Below are 18,259 nucleotides of genomic sequence, written 5' to 3' on the forward strand. Positions count from 1 at the left end.
ATCATGCACTCTTTTTTTTTTTAATCATTTCTGAGTTTTATTGGATTTTATAATAAATAGTTTTCACGCAAGAGATACTGAATTCCTGATGACCATCACTTCATATATTCACTTATCATGACCGGACCTAATGCCGTTATATATGTAAACTTATTACATATACGTAACTATACAATGTTGTCACAGTATACCACAATTTCATGATTTGAAAGGTGTGTCCATAGCTGTATTTACAAGAAATGCTAATAAAAGGCATGATTTTGCCCATTTGCAGACTTCACAGGACTAAGTGTGTTAGAGTTTGGTTTGGTTTGGGAACTTGTCCTTCACTGTGTTCTCAACAAATGGACATGTGCGCATGGGTGGATCATAAGTAACTCTACACCGCGAATGGCTGTTTCCAGCAGTACAATGCTTTGCCAGTTCTGTAATAGTGTTGGATGGTCTTCTTTTCCATACCCTGGAGCCTCTTAGCACATAGATAGAGACTGGAGGTAAAACAGATCCATATCCTGCCATTCTGAGATATCATCAGCATTTCATGATCCTCCAGCACAACAGAGGTCCAGTCCATGAGGGTTTGTCTTGTCAAAGGTATTTTGAGCATTTTTCTATGGTCCCACATTCACATTAAATACAGGTTGTCTGTAAGATTAACTGTCAGGAGAATCAGTTGTTTAAATATTTAACATCTTTATCAGACCGTAGTGGATTGAAAGCGTGATTATGGGACAGTGAACAGTTCTAGTGTGTGATGTCAATGAACGATCCATGTTGTCTTTGTGTAGCTCTGGACTGAGTTTGTTTTACTGTTTTTGTTTTGTGTTCAACTACCTGTACAGATGTGTGTCTGAAATTAGCACAAAAAGTGTGAAGAGACTGAAATATAATGTAATGCCAAGGCTGTGAGTCAGATAGTCTTTATGTACATGTAAATATTTAACAGTATTCTTTTCTTATGAATTTTAAAATGTTTGGCATCAAAAAGCTGTGAATAACTTGTTTTGCATTCATGCCACAAGTATTTCGTGATCTCTTGAAGCATTTCCTGGAGACATTGTGAAGGTTTGCCTTGCCATCCATTCTTATGTCTCTTGACTGATGTGGACAAAAGAATACAGCTGACATCAGTTAAACTGAGACGTTTAAAAATTCCTGTTGACTTCTCTAGTTGAGGCAGTTTCATGAAAGACCCCAATGCTTTAAACAGTTAACCGCAGAGACTTGTATAAATATTCCTCCTGAATTCTACCGTTGAAGCAGAGACCGTTTTTTTTTTTAAACAGAGCCAGTTAACCTTGGAGGAAAACTTTCAAGGTTACAAGTATTATCCTCAAGTGCTTTATCTGTACTCAACAAGGGATCAAGGGATCACGTTATACAATTTTACTCCAAGACACAATATTTAGTAACAGGATTTTCCATGGGAAAGTTATATGATACTGGATAAAGAGGACTGGGCTGAAAAAAAAAATTCTAAAGGGTTTGATTATGTGATAGATATTGGGTCATACATTCAATAAAATTTGACACTTGATATCTTAACCTTAAGACTGTGTTCTTATTTGGAGTAAATGCAAAAATAGCTGCTTGCTCAGCTCCTCTCTCAGAGCTTTGCTATTTGTCACACATTGCTTAGAGTCTTATTGTGAAGCTGATCTCAAACATCCTTTGATATCCAGCTGGACTTGAGGCTCCTTCCCTGAACAGATGTTTCTGAGCTCTAGGTTTGGAAGAACATCATATTTAAAAGTAAGTCACTTATTTATTCTTTATGAATTGTCAGTTGAACAGTTTAAAGTCAACATTTTAATTTCTTGTTATCTAGTCTTTTTTTAAATAAATATTTGTAGCGTACATATATATGTGTGAGACAGCTGAAGTATTGAATCCTAAATGTTACCTGCACTGATATTTGAAAGTAAAACTTCATCAGAAATTTTAAGTAATTTTATCTTCATTTATTGATTTTCAATTTTACTTACTAATTTAGTCATTTTGACTTGTGCTTGTCCTTTTGAAATATTTTGAAATGTGCTGTACACATGGCACGGTTGCATATGAGCCCAGTTATGCTTGTGCATTTGCTCGTTCTTGTTGTGTTTTCATGGATTTCTCCTGATTTCCTTCCAGTAAATTTAAGTTAATTGGTGGCAAAATGTTTTTAAGTCTGCGTATGTATGCGTAGGGGGGTGTGGTGGTGCGGCAGGTTTGACCGGTGCCTCGCTGTGTGGTGGGTGTGGGGTTCGAGTCCTGCTTGGGTTGCGCGGAGGCTCTGTGTTTTTCCCTGCATTTACCTCTCCCAACATGCAGAGGGAAGGACCTGGCAACCCACCTCTGTTCCTCCCTTGACTTGCCTTGAAACCCACGCGAGTGGTCGCTACGAGTCAGGTTTGACTTGGCACCTTGCATGCATGCATGCATGCATGCATGAGTGAAAGAGTTGTGTGGTGAGTTGCATCCCATCCATGGTTGCCAGTACCCAGAATATGTGCCCTTCCTGAGACTGGCTACTGATTTCTGCAACTCCGTGTGGAAATATTCTGAGAATGTTAAATGCTGAGTCACTTGAGACATTCCTTCCCTCCAGTTAAATTCACTTCATACATGAGCATAACATTCTGCTATGGAATTGTCTGACATAGAGCAGAATCTGTTGTTTCTTTATCAATGGCAAGTCATCCAGGTCCTGCTGAAGCCCAAATCATTAGCAAATGTGCAGTATGACCTTCAGATGTGTGGTGTTGGAAACACTTTTGCTTTACTAGGTTTACTTAAGAATCACATGTCCGCAACTAAGTCTCTTTCTCCTAATGTAATGCACAAATTGTATTTTCTCTGAGATGGATGTCGCGTTAGAGAAAAACGTCTGCTAAATGAATAAATGTAAATGTAAACGTAATGAGGGGGCGCAGAGGGTTTGGCCAAGTCCTGCTCTTTGGTGGGTCGGAGGTTCGAGTCCCGCTTGGGGTCCCTTGCAATGGACTGGCGTCCCGTCCTGGGTGTGTCCCCTCTGGCCCCTCCAGCCCCATGCCCTGTGTTGCCGGGTTAGGCTCTGGTTCGCCGCGACCCCACTCGGGACGAGCGGCTTCAGCCAGTGTGTGTGTGTGTGTCTGTGCGTGTGCGTGTGCGTGTGCGTGTGCGTGTGTGTGTGTGTGTGTGTGTGTGTGGGAAACTAGGCACAAACTGCAAAGACTGAAATCACACATGAAGGAAATAAATATAAAAATCTCTTTGATTACTTAATTTACAAATGTGTGAAGTACAGAAGGTGCATTAAGCAAGCCAGAATGCATGACAAGGTTTTCATAATGGCCCATTAAAATGTTTCATTCATCCCCCTATGAAATATAGATTAAATTATGCACATTTCTGAGGCACAATTTTGTGAAGTACTTTCCTCCATTGACTTGTTCTAAGGTGGATGTGATGAGAGGCAAGGATGAAGGTGTCTTGCTGTTATTGCATTCAATAATCAATACATGGCCATTACCCACCATTTTTTTGTCTGTGAAGTAGAAGCCTGCAGTGGCTGGGGACATGGGTGGAGAAATTATCTCTAAGCTTAGTGCTTCAGTGATATATGCCTGTATCGTTATGAGAGAGAGAATTATCCTTCCCATAGGGACTACTGTACTTGGCAGAAGATCTATGGCGCAATCCCAAGGCCTATGTGGAGGAAGTGCAGATGCCCAGACCTTACTAGAAAAGTGTTAGGTGACAATTAAATAAATGTATATACTGTCAGAATAACATAGCCTCACTTGGATGGTGATTGGTCCATCTGACACAAAATTTTGTCCGGGTGGACTGAAGGTTGTAAGAGGGGTTCCACCTCATAGGTGTTTCACGCTATGATATAGTCTCACTATAAAGTCACATGATTTCAGAATTTCTTGTGAGCTGGCATATGGCTACGAGACAAGTGTTGGAAAAGCTGCTCTGTCCGAGAACCCCGTTTCCTCCAGGACCTGCACGTCTAGCCGGCCTTCCCAGCCTGCTTAGCACCCCCAGGCTCTCTCCCTACACGCTGGCAAACACAGTCACCCCATTATTTCCTCCAGAAGTGCCCCCAGTGGTTGCTTGCCAACATTTCACAATTTACCCATAATAGAACTATGTACAAGAAACAAATCTTCGCGCCCAAACACGTAGTAATGCGAGTCGTCACAATATGTTTGCAAGTCCAGTAACATGGTATGCATGTTTGTTATGTAAGGGACACCTATAATTTTTTTTTTTTTTTTTTATTGCATTGCAATATTTTAATAGGTCTTATTTGTATTGCAGTACTTTGGTGAGTAGCCAGAAGATGAAAGTCAAGGTTGGCTTATGAGGATGGAAGACCTGGGACCATGATAAGAGTCATGTATTATGTTCAAGTCACAGTGTTTGTAGTCCCCACATGATAGCAAGGTAAACATGTTTTAACGATTATGATTGTTTGGTACACTGTGAGAAAACACTAATTATAATATTTTCAGCTTTTGGCTGTCTATAAAATTATAACTTCAGAATTTTTTTGCAAATTATACAAACAAAACAAATGATAATGAAACGCTGACTTTATTGACTGATGATTTCCAGAAGTACATTTCACAAGAAATTCATATTGTACGATCGCTTGTTACTCTGTTTCATCAGGGTCTTGACCTTCATTCTGCTTCTTTGGCCTTAAATGAATAGAAAAGATTAGTTAGAAAGCATCTTAATCACCAGAACAGTTAGAAACACAGTCGCAGAGAAGTATTAAGAGCTGAACTATGAAATTACCTTGCCAGCATCACGGCTCTTGGCTCTCAGCTTGTTGACCTGAGACTCGGCGATGTCGGCACGTTCCTGAGCTTCCTCCAGCTCGTGCTGTACTTTCCTGTACCTGGACAGGTGGGTGTTGGCCTGCTCCTCCTGTGAAGGAGTCAAACAGCTCGTCAGTGGACACGTTCAACTGTGATTCCTCAAATGAAACAAGTTTACTTTCGGTTTATTTCAATGTCTAAGACCTCAGTTATACATTGTTTGTCAGAAACACAACATCTTACACAGGAAATCAGACTTACAGCTTCCTCAGCCTGCCTCTTGTAGGACTTCACTTTCAGCTGCAGCTTGTCAACAAGATCCTGCAGTCTGGTTATGTTCTTCTTGTCCTCCTCAGTCTGCAGGCAGTAAAGATGGTTGAATTGAGGTTACGGTGCTTAGCCGTTCTTCACCGTACCGTGTTTTAATAAGCAGCGGTAAAATCTTACCTGGTAGGTGAGCTCCTTGACCCTCCTTTCGTATTTACGGACTCCTTTGATGGCATCGGCTCCACGTCTCTGTTCACCTTCAACCTCACTTTCCAGCTCACGCACCTAATACGTAAGAACCCTTCTGTATTTTTCAGATTCGTAGCATTATACTGGTAAATTAGAAAAGTGAAGTGCTAGAAAGTGCAGTGAAAAATGATTTAGCTTCAATTACACTTCAGACGTCCTATCAAACAGTCCACAAGAATCAGTGTCTGCTTTTGGAATTCATAATATTATACTGGCAAACTGGGCAGGAACTGTGGATCAAGCAGCATCTGTTACCCTTGCTTCCAGTTTCTGGAGCTGTTTCTTTCCACCCTTCATGGCCAAACTCTCAGCCTCATCCAGACGATGCTGAAGGTCCTTGACTGTGACCTCCAGGTTCTTCTTCATCCTCTCCAGGTGAGCGCTGGTGTCCTGTTCCTTCTTCAGCTCCTCTGCCATCATAGCAGCCTGAAATGTTTATTTTTTAATGCATAAAACATTATAGAGTAGAATGTGTTGTTACGTTTCTTTACGTTTTGTTCTCGCTGTCACGACCCCGACCGCGTGCTCAACGATCGCAGCTGTGACTACTCAGGGATACAGGGTATAAAGAGGCTGCCCGGGCACTCCACACTGCGGAACCTCATCTAGACAAGACAGAACTCACGACACTCGCAAGAAAGCCTCTTTCCCTGTTTCCCTTCTTGTTCCCGGCTCCTTACCCGTCCCATTCCCTCAGTTTGGTTTCCCGGTTCCTCGACTCTCAGCTCCGCAACCTCGGCTCTGGTTTTGTCTGCTCCTCGGAACAATGTACGACGATCGATCGACTCCTGCCTGTCCCTGACTATTCTGTTGCCTGCCCCACTACAAGAACATGCACCGGCGTTTGGATCCGTCAGCAGAATCCCTGTGATCAATATGACACTCGCTTTCTGATAAAGTACTGAAAGAAATATTACTCACATCAGTGATGGCTTTCTTGGCCTTCTCTTCAGCATTTCTCGCTTCCTGAATGGTGTCTTCAACCTCCCCTTGGATCTGAACAAGGTCAGCTTCAAGCTTTTTCTTGGTATTAATGAGACTTGTATTCTGGAAGAAAAAGAGTTATGTTGATTTTTATTGCTTCTGATGGCGTTGAAATAAAAGCTTGAATGGAATGTTGACTCATTACAGAGAAACTGACATAGTTACCTGGGAGTGCAGTAAACTGACACGCTCACTGGCATCAACCAGCTCCTGCTCGGCCACTTTGCGGGCTCTCTCCGTCTGCTCCAGAGCAACTCTCAGCTCCTCAATCTCAGCCTGCATCAGGGTGTTCCGTCGTTCCACCATAGCAACCTGCTCCTTCATGTCCTCCTGTCCTCTGATGGCTTCATCAAGGTGCAGCTGGGCATCCTTGGGGACCGAAAAGACATTTTTAAGGAATGGCTTCTTATAAAACATACTGTGTTTTCATTGGATCTCACAGAGGTACAATTACAGACATACCTTGAGCTGTCCCTGGACGTTCCTCAGTTGTTTCTGGGCCTCAACAGCCTGGCGGTTGGCGTGACTGAGCTGGATCTCCATCTCATTGAGATCTCCCTCCATCTTCTTCTTGACTCTCAGAGCATCGTTCCTGCTTCTGACTTCAGCGTCGAGACTGCTCTGCATGGAGTCAATGATTCTCTGACTGTTCCTCTTGATCTGCTCTATCTCCTCATCCTTCTCAGCGAGCTTCCTGTCAATTTCTCCCTTGACCTGGTTGAGCTCCAACTGGATTCTAAGGATCTTGGCTTCCTCATGCTCCAGTGTGCCCTAAACAGGTGAATGAATAAGAGATATTTAGAAAAATATAGGAATCAAAACAAAACTAATGGATTTTCTGTTAAAAAAGAGGGTTGTTAGAAGAACAAGACATATTCTGAGTATCTGAAATGCAACATACCTCAGAATATAAATAGGTTAGCTTTAATTCATACATTTATTAATTTAGCAGACGCTTTCCTCAAAAAGAATATGCATCATATATACGTATGATTTATATATCACATACAGTATATGTATATTTATCAGTAAATGCATTGTCTGTCTGAACTGCTTGTCCCACACGGGGTCGCGGGGAGCCGGAGCCCAACCCGGCAACGCAGGGCGTAAGGCTGGAGGGGGAGGGGACACACCCAGGACGGGACGCCAGTCCGTCGCAAGGCATCCCAAGCGGGACTCAAACCTCAGACCCACCGGAGAGCAGGACCCGGTCCAACCCACTGCGCCACCACGCCCCCCATATTCATCAGTAAATGTATGCTTGTAATTCATACGTATATGTTTAACACTGAAAACAAGAAGAATAAAACATACTTAAAGCATTTGTAACATAAGTTACCCCAGTATTATGCGCTAGAATAGATAAATACAAAGAATAATGACAGAAAAGAAAATATGAAGAAATGCAACAAAACATACTTTGAGTCTTTGTAAGATGAACTACCCCAGTATTAAATTTCTTATATTTGAAGGCTTACCTCAGCTTCTTCAAGGGCAGTTTGTATTTCAGACTTCTCAGTCTCCACTGTCTTTTTAGCCTTCTCCAGCTCATGAATGGTCTTTCCAGTTTCACCAATCTGTTCAGTCAGGTCTGAGATCTCCTCTGCAGGGAAAACAAGAATATTGAAACTTGCTCAAGAGGTCAATTTGGGGCAATAAATGGATTAATTCCAATTGTTCAGTAAAAGAACTGGATTGATTTTAAACATCAGTCAGTTGCACATAAAATAATTGACACTCTTCATTAATATGTAGTAATAAGATGTAAGTACGCTGCAAGTTTTTGTTCTCTCTCTTCATGGTCTCCAGATGGTCCAAGGTTTCTTCGTAGGAGTTCTTCATCTTGAAGAGCTCAGTGCTGAGAGAACGAGCCTCTTTCTGAGCTCCTTCCAGCTCTGCCTGGCTTTCCTCGTACTTCTGTTTCCATTCAGCCAGAACCTATAGAAACATTAGCAGTAGAAGGAATGAGAAATGAAGAGTGCTTGAAATAACTGTAAAAGCAAAGACAAATGGCGCTACTGTCGGAATTCAAAAATGACAAAGTAGTCCTAGAATAGGATTTAATTTACCTTGTCAAAGTTTCTCTGCTTCTTGTCCAGGTTAGCAGCCAAGGCATTTGCTCTTTCCACGTCAATCATGAGATCCTCCACTTCACCCTGCAGCCTCTGCTTGGTCTTCTCCAGAGAGGCACACTTGGAGTTCACAGCTTCAATAGATTCCTCTGCATCTTGCAGACGCTGGGCAAGCTTTTTCCTTGAGAGAAAGTGATGTGTTCATGTTATTTGTGTCACTCTCACCGATTGTAAAGTGTAGCTATAAAACTAGTGCATTTACTTGGCCTCCTCAAGCTCCTCGGTGCGCTGGATGGCATCGGTTTCATATTTGGTTCTCCACTGAGCCACTTCGCTGTTGGCCTTGGACATTCCACGTTGCAGTTCAGCCTTGGCCTCCTGCTCTTCCTCATACTGCTCACGGAGCAGGTCACAGTCATGGCGGGCTGACTGCAGAGCGTGGGCCAGGGCATTCTTGGCCTAAAAGTCATTAAGGGTGAATAAATATGAGTGAGTAGCTTTTCTTTCATCGTCTTTTCATATTGTTTTTCAAAGCATCCAGCATGTCCGTGGAAGAGAACATTCAACAATATTCCGTTCCGTCACCTTTACTTCCTCTTCAATGTGCCTCTTGAGCTCTTCGATCTGCTGAGTGTAGGCCTGTTTGCCTCTCGTCAGCTGAGAAACTAGAGCTTCCTTCTCTTCCAGTTGGCGACTGAATTCACCTAAACAGATTAAAGAGTGTTACATTCTTTTTATTTTAACGGTGCTTTTTGTTTATGAAGTGCTTTTCAGTTCTACTTACCATTCTCTGTCTGAAGTCTGGCTTTTTGTGCACTAATGTCATTCAGCTGACGAACATTTTCGTCATTCTTGCTCTTGAGTTCACTCATCTGATCTTCAAGGGTCCGGCACATTTTCTCCAAATTAGCCTGTTAAAATGTGTAAAATACTTAATATAGAAGTCTTGCATGTAATCAACTTATGGAAATTGGAATGACACATGTACTCCACATACCTTTGATTTGGCAACAGCCTCCATGTTGCTGGATAGATCGTCGATTTCCATTTTGTATTCACTCTTCTCCTTCTCCAGTTTCTGCTTGACACGCTGAAGGTTGTCGATTTGTTCTCCCAGCTCTGCCACGCTATCGGCCTGCTTCTTGCGAAGAGCGGCAGCAGTGGCCTCGTGCTGTAGGGTGGCCTCCTCAAGATCACGGCGAAGCTTCTGGAACTCAGCTTCTCGTTTCTTGTTCATCTCAATCTGAGCAGCAGTTGCCCCACCAGCCTCTTCAAGTCTCTCACTGATCTCTTCAAGCTCCCTGGAGAGATCAGCCCTCTGTTTCTCCACCTTGGCCCTAGCAGCACGTTCAGCTTCAATTTCCTCCTCCAGCTCTTCGATACGAGCCTGGAAGTGCACGATTTTGACAGGTTAGCATGCAAAATTTTTTATTGTCACAAATTGTATTTCAGGACATGAAGAATATACCTGGAGTTCTTTAATCTTCTTCTGTAGTTGAGCACCAAGTGATTGTTCATCCTCAATTTTGCTAAGAAGCTGGCTTGTCTCAAAGTCCTTCCTATAGATATAAATCAGGCGGATTTACGAGGGTTTTTGTTCAGGAATGTTTTGATATTTTAAACGTTTTTAACCTTTAAAAATTTCCTTACTTCTTGATCTTCTCCTCTGACTGCTGTTTGTCATTCTCCAGATCCATTATGGATTCCTGGGCCAGTTTCAGGTCTCCCTCGAGCTTCCTCTTGGCTCTCTCAAGGTCCATGCGTAGCTTCTTCTCTTGTTCCAGAGAACCCTCCAGCTGTTACAAAAACAGGAGCTGAATGCTTCTATACCTTCTCACTGCATATGTATAATTAATAACAGTTTTTTGTATATGTTTGGTACTTACATCATCCACTTGTTGCTCAAGTTTGGTCTTGGCTTTGGTCAGAGTATTGACTTTGTCTTCTTCTGCTTGAAGATCATCTAGGGTCTGCTGGTGTGCCTCTTGGAGGGCTTTCTTCTCCTTGGTTAACTTGGCTATGGCCTCATCCTGGGCAGTCATCTCCTCTGTCAGGTTTTTAACCTGTAATAGAGTATTTTGTGTTTGTTTAGAATAACTCTGAATTGTAAAAATGTAGTTATGGATTATTGATTATATGTTAACCTTATTTTCTGTGGCGTGTTTTTCCTTCTCCACTTTGGCCAAAGTCAACTCTAAGTCATCAATGTCCTTCTTCAGCTCAGAACATTCATCCTCTAGTTTCCTCTTCTTGGCTGTCAGCTCAGCATTGATTTCCTCCTCGTCCTCCAGCCTTTCAGTGGTCTCTTTGAGTTTTGCCTCAAGCTGGATCTTACTTTTGATCAGGCCTTCACATCTTTCCTCCGCATCTGAGAGATTTTCCACTTCCTGAATAGAAAATGAAGTTGAAAGGTTTATTGTATTGATTGGGCAACAATGAGTGTTTCTAAGTGTAAATACGTTTTTTAATCTCGTGACATTATCAGCGGAGAATCTATGGCCAACACTGCTGACTGCATCCGAATGCTGTCCTACCGCTTGCACTTGAAGCTGCAGGTCATTCTTCTCTTGCAGCAGAGAAACCATTTTCTCCTCAAGCTCCTTCTTCTTAGCCAGAGCTTTAGCTAGTTCCTCCTTGGTCTTTTCAAACTCCTCCTTCATGTTGGCCATTTCCTTCTCAGCTTCTGCACTCTTCAGAAGAGGCTTGATCTTGAAGTACAGCTTCATCCATGGCCAGTGTTTCACATTCATGAATGAGCGGATGTTGTATTGGATAGAATAAATGGACTCCCTATATTTAAAATAAAGATACAAAATGTTTACATTTTCTACTGTATATACCTTTCATGGCTTATCAAATTGGGGAAAAAATAGATCTGAGGTTTTTCCAATTCAGTAAAGTTTTGCAAGTGACACTTTACTAGGGATGCAAGTGGATTCAAGTTCAGTTTTTTTTCTTTTTTTTTTTTGCCTGTGAACAGGTGCTAAACTTCAGAAATTAAATTTTTATAATTTTCTGTGTGCAGGTCATACCTCCTTTCCATCATCTTCACAAACTCCCTCCTCATGACGTAACCTCGGCACAATGCCTGAGTCATAGTGACCAATGTTGCCAACTTCTCATCTCTCATCTCCTCCAGCTGGCCCAGCAGACCAGCTTTGAAGAACACCTACCATCAGATAAGTTAAGTATCACTCAGTAAACTCTCTCACTGAGCAAAACGTGTGTGAAACAACGCGAGTGAAACTGTCAATATCTACATGGGCAAGGAAATATCATCACTGGCTCACCTTGGTGTGTCCAAACTTGTACTGAGTGTGGTCCACATCAATTGACCCCAAGAGTTTCTCTGAAGCCTTCTTGTTGTCGATGAACTGTCCCTCAGGGATGACACTGGCATTCAGTACTTTGTATCTGTAGGAGGGTTGATAAAGAGAAGAATTTCTATTTATGATTTTGGATAAATTTGTGTTCAGTATTCCTAATTGAAAAGCAGTTCCTGTAGAATTTTTTAGCAGATTCTTAGCCAGCAGTTACATTCAGTAAGTTTTGGTCTCCTATAGACCTCACCTTTGTTTGAAGTCACCGTAGAGGATTCTGCTGGGGAATCCCTTTCTGCAGATCCTGATACCCTCCAGCACACCGTTACACCTGAGCTGGTGGATGACCAGGTAGTTCTCCATGAGACCTAGGAGATGTTGTTAATGGTTTACATGGAAAAGAAGTAGAATCAATTTAGTGTTTAACTATATAGACAGTTACGGTAAGGAGCGCTGGACCTACCTGGTGTCTTTGTCTCATTAGGAATTAAGCAACGTACGAAGTGAGGGTGGGTGCTTCTTAAGTTGGTCATGAGCTTGCCCAAGTTCTCCTGTAGGATGTAAGATGTGTTTTTGTGTAATTATGACCTGTGTACACAACTGATTAGGAGTTACGAAGATATTAAATATTGAAAAAATTAAGCTCATTAATGTAAGTTTACCCTGAAGAGAGCAGACACAGTCTGGAAGGAACCACCCTTCTTCTTGCCCTTCTTGCCGCCAGCCTCTTCATACAAATATATTTTTTGTTAGAATTACATAATTATTTGCATTTGCTAATGTTTGATGTGGTCAGGGTAATTACACACACACACACACACACACACACACACACACACACACACACACACACACACACACACACACACACACACAGAGACAGACAGACAGACAGACTGTCTGCAGCGAGCCAGAGCCTGGCGCAGGGCTGGAAGGGGAGGCGACACAGCCAGGACGTGACACCAGTCTGTCACAAGGTACCCCATACGGGGCTTGAACCCCAGACCCATCAGAGAACAGGCACAGGCTAAACCTGCTGCACCACCACACCCCTCAGGGTAAGATAGTGTGGACAAAAATTTGTGAATTCTAAGCAGAGGAAGAAGTGTTGTTGTTTACTTATAGAGGCTGCAAGCTTTGTAAGTTGGTTTAAATGTGTTTTGTATTATTTAGCTACAACTGGACAAAACAGATTATATCAACAACAAGCAAATACAAGTTGTACCTTCTGCTCCAGCATGAGCCACGTACAAATGAGCCAGAAGTTTGAGTGCAGCCTTCTGGTAGAGCTGCACTACAGAGTCGTTCAGGGGGTCCTTGTTCTTGTCCAGCCAGCCGACGATGTTGTAGTCCACTGTGCCGGCATAGTGCACCAGGGAGAAGTGGGCCTCTGGTTTGCCTTTGACAGGCCTTGGTTTTTGGAAGCAAGCAGATTTGCCAAGATGTTGGTCATACAGCTTGTTCTTGAAGGTAATGTCTGTAGCCTTAGGGAACATGCACTCCTCTTCAAGGATGGAGAAGATGCCCATTGGCTGTCAAACAAAGAAAAGTTTGCGTAAAGCTTTATGAGGAGTGACAACATGGGATTTCTTTCATAACTGTTGAAGGCCATGTCACGTACCTTCTCAATAAGCTCAATGCAGGCAGCCAAGTCCATACCAAAGTCAATGAACTCCCACTCAATCCCCTCTTTCTTGTACTCCTCTTGTTCCAGAACAAACATGTGGTGGTTGAAGAACTGTTGCAGTTTCTCGTTGGTGAAGTTGATACACAGCTGCTCCAAGGTGTTAAACTGAGAATATGAAATTAGAAGATTTTACTAATTACAAATCAATATCAAAATTGGGGGAAATGATCTACTATCCAATTTTTTGAGAATAGAAGCTCTTTGTAAAATGCACTTACTTCAAAGATCTCAAATCCAGCAATGTCCAGGACACCAATGAAGAACTGTCTCGGCTGCTTTGTGTCCAACATCTCATTGATGCGAAACACCATCCACAAGAACATTTTCTCATAGACAGATTTGCAGAGAGCCATAGTTGCATTGTTGACCTGATTGTGCAAAATGGAACAGAAGGTTTTTCCATAGTCTTTCAAGTCTGAATATTTGTTGTTTGTTTTACATTATATTGAACATATCAGTGTGTGCACAGCTACATAGATCATGGTGAATATACAGGATATTCTCTACCTGAGGTACAGTCTGCCCCTTGGTGACAAACTCATTTCCGACCTTCACTCTGGGGTAGCAGAGAGCTTTCAGCATGTCAGCTGAGTTCAGGCCCATGAGGTAGGCGATTTTATCTGCCACTGAATTACAAAGAACATGTGTTTGCTTTTGCTCTTAAATTCTAGGTGGATTTCTGTTTGGTCTGGGTTATTTTGTTATTTACCCTCAGTGCCATCAGGCTCAGCCTGCTCCTCTCGCTGCTTCTGCTTGAACTTCATGTTCCCATGATGCATCACTGCACCAGTCAGTTTGTAAATGCCTATCTTCTCCTCAGCATTAAAGCCCAAGATGTCAATGGCAGTCTAGGTGATTCAAAACACATCACTTTACAAGCTGTGCATTGATAAAAGACAGTATAGAAAGCCCTTCAGTTGTAGGTCTACTTACATCTGTGGCAATGAACTCTTCCACATCATTGATACTTTTCACAGTGATCTCGCCTTGGCTGATCATGTGGTAGTCGTAGGGGTTGGTGGTGATGAGAAGTGCCTCTGTAGAGATTTTCAAAAGGAACGTTGAAACATTAAAGGGTCTACGTTGGAGACACATAAGAAGTGATTTCCATTTCACATGGAGTACCTACCGAGCAGCTCTGGTTTGTGGCCAGTCATAAGCTGATAGAAGATGTGGTAGCTTCTCTCAGCTGACAGCTGGAAAGTTACTCTTGACTTTTCCAGCAGATCTGTTGGTAGGAATCAATTTTTGTTTTACATTTATTTTGTTGGTGTCTCCGGATAAATGACTGGCAAAGAAAATATGGGATAATAAGACTCACAAGTTTCAATATCAGCGGAAGCCAGTTTTCCTGTGGTTCCGAAATGGATTCTGATGAATTTACCCTAGACGTTAATTGAAAGTAGAGGGTGTTATAGAGTAATACTGTTTTATATTGTAAAGTACTCTGTATATTGACGCAGCAAGTAGTTTTAATGTTTCTCAACTTACGAAGCGAGAGGAGTTGTCATTCCTCACAGTCTTGGCGTTACCATACGCCTCCAGCAGTGGGTTTGCTGCAATGATTTGATCTTCCAGAGAACCCTGAGAGAAGATATTGCAGTATTCATAATTTTGTCATTGGACATAAGTCTGTGTTATAGATGTAGTATAACTGTCTCTAACCTGCATTTTTCCAGGCACAGGCTCCGCTTTCTTTTGTCCAGCGACTGCGATTGTCGCAAAGTACTGGATGACACGTTTGGTGTTGACAGTCTTTCCTGCACCAGATTCTCCACTGAGGATGAAGAGAGACAATCAATGGAAATTATGATACACAAAATAAGAGTTGATACTTCCTTCTAGCTGTACCTACATGTATTGGACAGTCATACACTGACTGACAGTGAGAAAAGTGACAGCTATTGGACTTATCTTTTGTTTATGCTGTGAGTGTAGTGTATACAATATATGTGATATTGTTTGTTTCTTTCCTCAAATATTAAATAATTTATTGGTACACATACTTACGTAATCAGGATTGACTGGTTTTCACGATCTGTAAGGAAAAGTAGTGCATGTTTCCTTCAAATGTTTCATAAATAGACAAGGAATAGTTTAATATTGTACACTACACGGGGGGTGCGGTGGCGCAGTGGGTTGGACCACGGTCCTGCTGTCCGGTGGGTCTGGGGTTCGAGTCCCGCTTAGGGTGCCTTGCGACGGACTGGCGTCCCGTCCTGGGTGTGTCCCCTTCCCCCTCCGGCCTTACGCCCTGTGTTGCCGGGTAGGCTCCGGTTCCCCGTGACCCCGTATGGGACAAGCGGTTCTGAAACTGTGTGTGTGTGTGTACACTACACTTAATTTATCTGAAATGTGGTAATATACTTTATTTTATATTCTTCTTACCTGTGAGCATGAACTGATAGGCATTATCAGAGATGGAGAAGATGTGTGGAGGGGCTTCAACTCTCTTCTTGCCTCTGTAGGCAGTTACAACTGCAGGATCGTACACTGGGAGCCACTTGTAGGGGTTCACAGTGACGCAGAACAGCCCAGAGTAGGTCTGGAAAAGAACAAATGGACAATTACTCTCTTCGGTATTACTCTTTAATATATACATTGATTGTTTTGAATTTATGGAAAAACTCACGTAGATCATCCATGCTGCATAACGCTCTTTGAGGTTAAACAGCACAGCGGGTTCATTGAGGTGAGTCATCATGGCCATGTCCTCAATTTTGTCAAACTTTGGGGGGTTCATGGGGTGGATGTCATCCTCCTTAACAGTTAGAGTCTGTGAAAAGTCAACATGGTAAATTATCAAATGTAGTCTATAACTCTCTGTAGTGACGTCTTCCACCTTTTTTAAAATTCCGGTCTAAAGTGTAAGTCCCCTAATGGAATGTTATCGTATCCTGGTGAAGGGGCTTGCATATCTCAGCAAGGCTATGAGCTGTATGGTGTTGGACCACTGAAGACGAGCAGGCTATAGCAGACAGGTCAGATTGAACATGGGTCAACTGGAGAAGGAAGCTGCCAGTCACTCCAGTTTTTTCTTACTGACAAGTGCAACAAAATTTTCAAATTGGCACTGGAAAGTCCTTCAGGTCAGAAAGTGCCCAATGTAGTACTGATATGAAATAGACAGGTCAACCATGAGTCGCAATGCATGTCAAGACATGACGACTCTAAAGCCAAGAGGGAAGCTAGCAACTGATGTATAGAGAGATGTAAGGTAAGTCTTATGTTGCAAAGATCTACTCTGTAGCGCTGAAACCTGGAATGTAAGGACTTTGCACGAAGGCCAATTTGATGAATTTTAAGATAAGGCAGAAGAAGGGGACAACAGACTAAGATGGCTAGATAGTACTGATGTCACAAATATGTGCTTGGAAGAGCTCAGAGAAGAGTTGCTGATAGACAGGACAGGACTAACATGCTCAAGTTCTTGGAAGTCATGAGGAGTTGGGTTCAAAGGAACGACTGAAACAGTTTGGTAAAAAACGATGGCTCTTCTAGTTGAACTACTTTTTTGTGAGCATTAAATTGTATAATATAATAGGGGGGTGCGGTGGCGCAGTGGGTTGGACCACAGTCCTGCTCTCCGGTGGGTCTGGGGTTCAAGTCCCGCTTGGGGTGCCTTGCGGCGGACTGGCGTCCTGTCCTGGGTGTGTCCCCTTCCCCCTCCGGCCTTACGCCCTGTGTTGCCGGGTAGGCTCCGGTTCCCCGTGACCCCGTAAGGGACAAGCGGTTCTGAAAATGTGTATGTGTGATGTAAATTGTATAATGGCTCCAATACAGACAAAAGTACAAGTGAATGAATTTTAGCCTTGATTGCAAACACTTTACCGTGCAACATACAGCTCTGAGTCAGGTTGTACAGTTCTACTTACTTTCCCATCCTCGGTCTTAACGGTTGCTTTGCCGCCCTCTCTGCTCGCAAGTGTACCTTTGACGTACATCTCCTTGGGCTCAGCCACAAAATAGGCTGTTTTGGCATCGAAGGGCTTGTTCTGGGCCTCAATCCTCTCTCTCTCTGGCTTCCGGAGGTAAACAGCCGCCGGGCCAAAACACTGCATCTCCGCGTCCGTACTCATGGTGGCTCTTCACTGGGGATTGAGGGTAAAACCGCTGATGTATTAATAATGTTAACCATGGTTTTTCAGTGAAAATGTGCCAATGTGTTTTTTAAATCCACTGCTTTCTTTGCCTTGTTTTTCTTTTTTGATAATAGATTTTAATGATAAATTGCATTTTGCTTTGCAATAAAAACTGTTGCATTCAGTAAGGATTTACCTCTTTTTACACCTACAGAGAAAAGTGAAAACTTGTCGATCTGGATGCTGAAAATGAGAGGCAAGAAAATATTTTTAAACTAAGTCAATGAAATCTTTTTTAAAATAACTGAATGTAGTGTCTTATGTTGTACTCTTCAGTTTGAACAATGCTGTTTGGAAGATTTTAATTATCAGATTTAATGTGAACAATACCCATAGGAAATAGGTAGGAACATATTGTTGCATTTCAGTTCTGACACAACCCGAAGAAACGTAACTCACTCACCTTTCCTGTGTGACTGTGAACCTTTGCGTTCTCTGTGGCACTTACTTTTATAGAGAGATTTCACCTCCCTCAGCAGAAACCACCTCCTATATTTGGTCATGTATCCGTGCTCTGTAACCTATTAAGTTAAGCCCGTGTGATAGTATTTTTATCAGATGATTTGTTTGTGAGTGCTTCGGAAATTTTAGTCAAAAACTCCTTCTAATTTGCCTAACTTATTCACTTGACATGCCTTGCTCAGATTTTACCAACATAAGTTACATTGTTTCTATGAGGAGTTGTAGGAATTATCTGTCCTGGTTTAATGATTTGTTGCACAAAAAAGGAGCCTGCTATGGA

The 18,259-nt window shown here is 42.4% G+C and overlaps 1 protein-coding gene and 1 long non-coding RNA gene across 2 annotated transcripts; one reads left to right on the forward strand and one right to left on the reverse strand.

Moving 5' to 3' along the window:
- The first annotated feature begins 475 nt into the window (after positions 1–475).
- Positions 476–2,347, forward strand: LOC114910550 (uncharacterized). Its single transcript, XR_003797699.1, has 3 exons — positions 476–594; positions 1,683–1,752; positions 2,314–2,347. It is a non-coding gene; the product is annotated as an uncharacterized LOC114910550 (long non-coding RNA).
- Positions 2,348–4,547: 2,200 nt separating this feature from the next.
- On the reverse strand, positions 4,548–17,943 carry LOC114909095 (myosin heavy chain, fast skeletal muscle-like). The gene is made up of 41 exons (XM_029252085.1): positions 17,921–17,943; positions 17,654–17,700; positions 17,251–17,466; positions 16,008–16,151; positions 15,764–15,920; positions 15,386–15,413; positions 15,041–15,152; positions 14,867–14,959; positions 14,697–14,760; positions 14,505–14,603; positions 14,309–14,412; positions 14,085–14,223; positions 13,883–14,001; positions 13,594–13,743; positions 13,310–13,480; positions 12,914–13,220; positions 12,351–12,415; positions 12,152–12,239; positions 11,939–12,056; positions 11,659–11,782; positions 11,401–11,537; positions 10,903–11,158; positions 10,513–10,755; positions 10,255–10,431; positions 10,019–10,164; positions 9,837–9,927; positions 9,366–9,755; positions 9,153–9,279; positions 8,954–9,072; positions 8,631–8,827; positions 8,366–8,549; positions 8,069–8,234; positions 7,775–7,899; positions 6,759–7,067; positions 6,462–6,665; positions 6,234–6,359; positions 5,568–5,738; positions 5,244–5,348; positions 5,058–5,153; positions 4,774–4,905; positions 4,548–4,673 (listed from the first exon to the last, which is right to left on the reverse strand). The coding sequence occupies exons 3-41, from the start codon at positions 17,452–17,454 to the stop codon at positions 4,656–4,658; spliced, it is 5,805 nt and encodes a 1,934-aa protein (XP_029107918.1). The 5' UTR covers positions 17,455–17,466; positions 17,654–17,700; positions 17,921–17,943; the 3' UTR covers positions 4,548–4,655.
- Between the last annotated feature and the right edge of the window lie 316 nt (positions 17,944–18,259).

This window comes from Scleropages formosus, chromosome 5 (assembly GCF_900964775.1).
Source record: "Scleropages formosus chromosome 5, fSclFor1.1, whole genome shotgun sequence".
Classification (NCBI taxonomy): domain Eukaryota; kingdom Metazoa; phylum Chordata; class Actinopteri; order Osteoglossiformes; family Osteoglossidae; genus Scleropages; species Scleropages formosus.

Coding starts and splice junctions, on each gene's coding strand:
- LOC114909095 (XM_029252085.1), bottom strand. CDS start 17,454: ATGAGTACGGACGCGGAGATGCAGTGTTTTGGCCCGGCGGCTGTTTAC. Junction 15,921..16,007: donor ATGCAGCATGGATGATCTAC/GTGAGTTTTTCC, acceptor GTTCTTTTCCAG/ACCTACTCTGGGCTGTTCTG. Junction 11,783..11,938: donor TACGGTGACTTCAAACAAAG/GTGAGGTCTATA, acceptor ACCCTCCTACAG/ATACAAAGTACTGAATGCCA.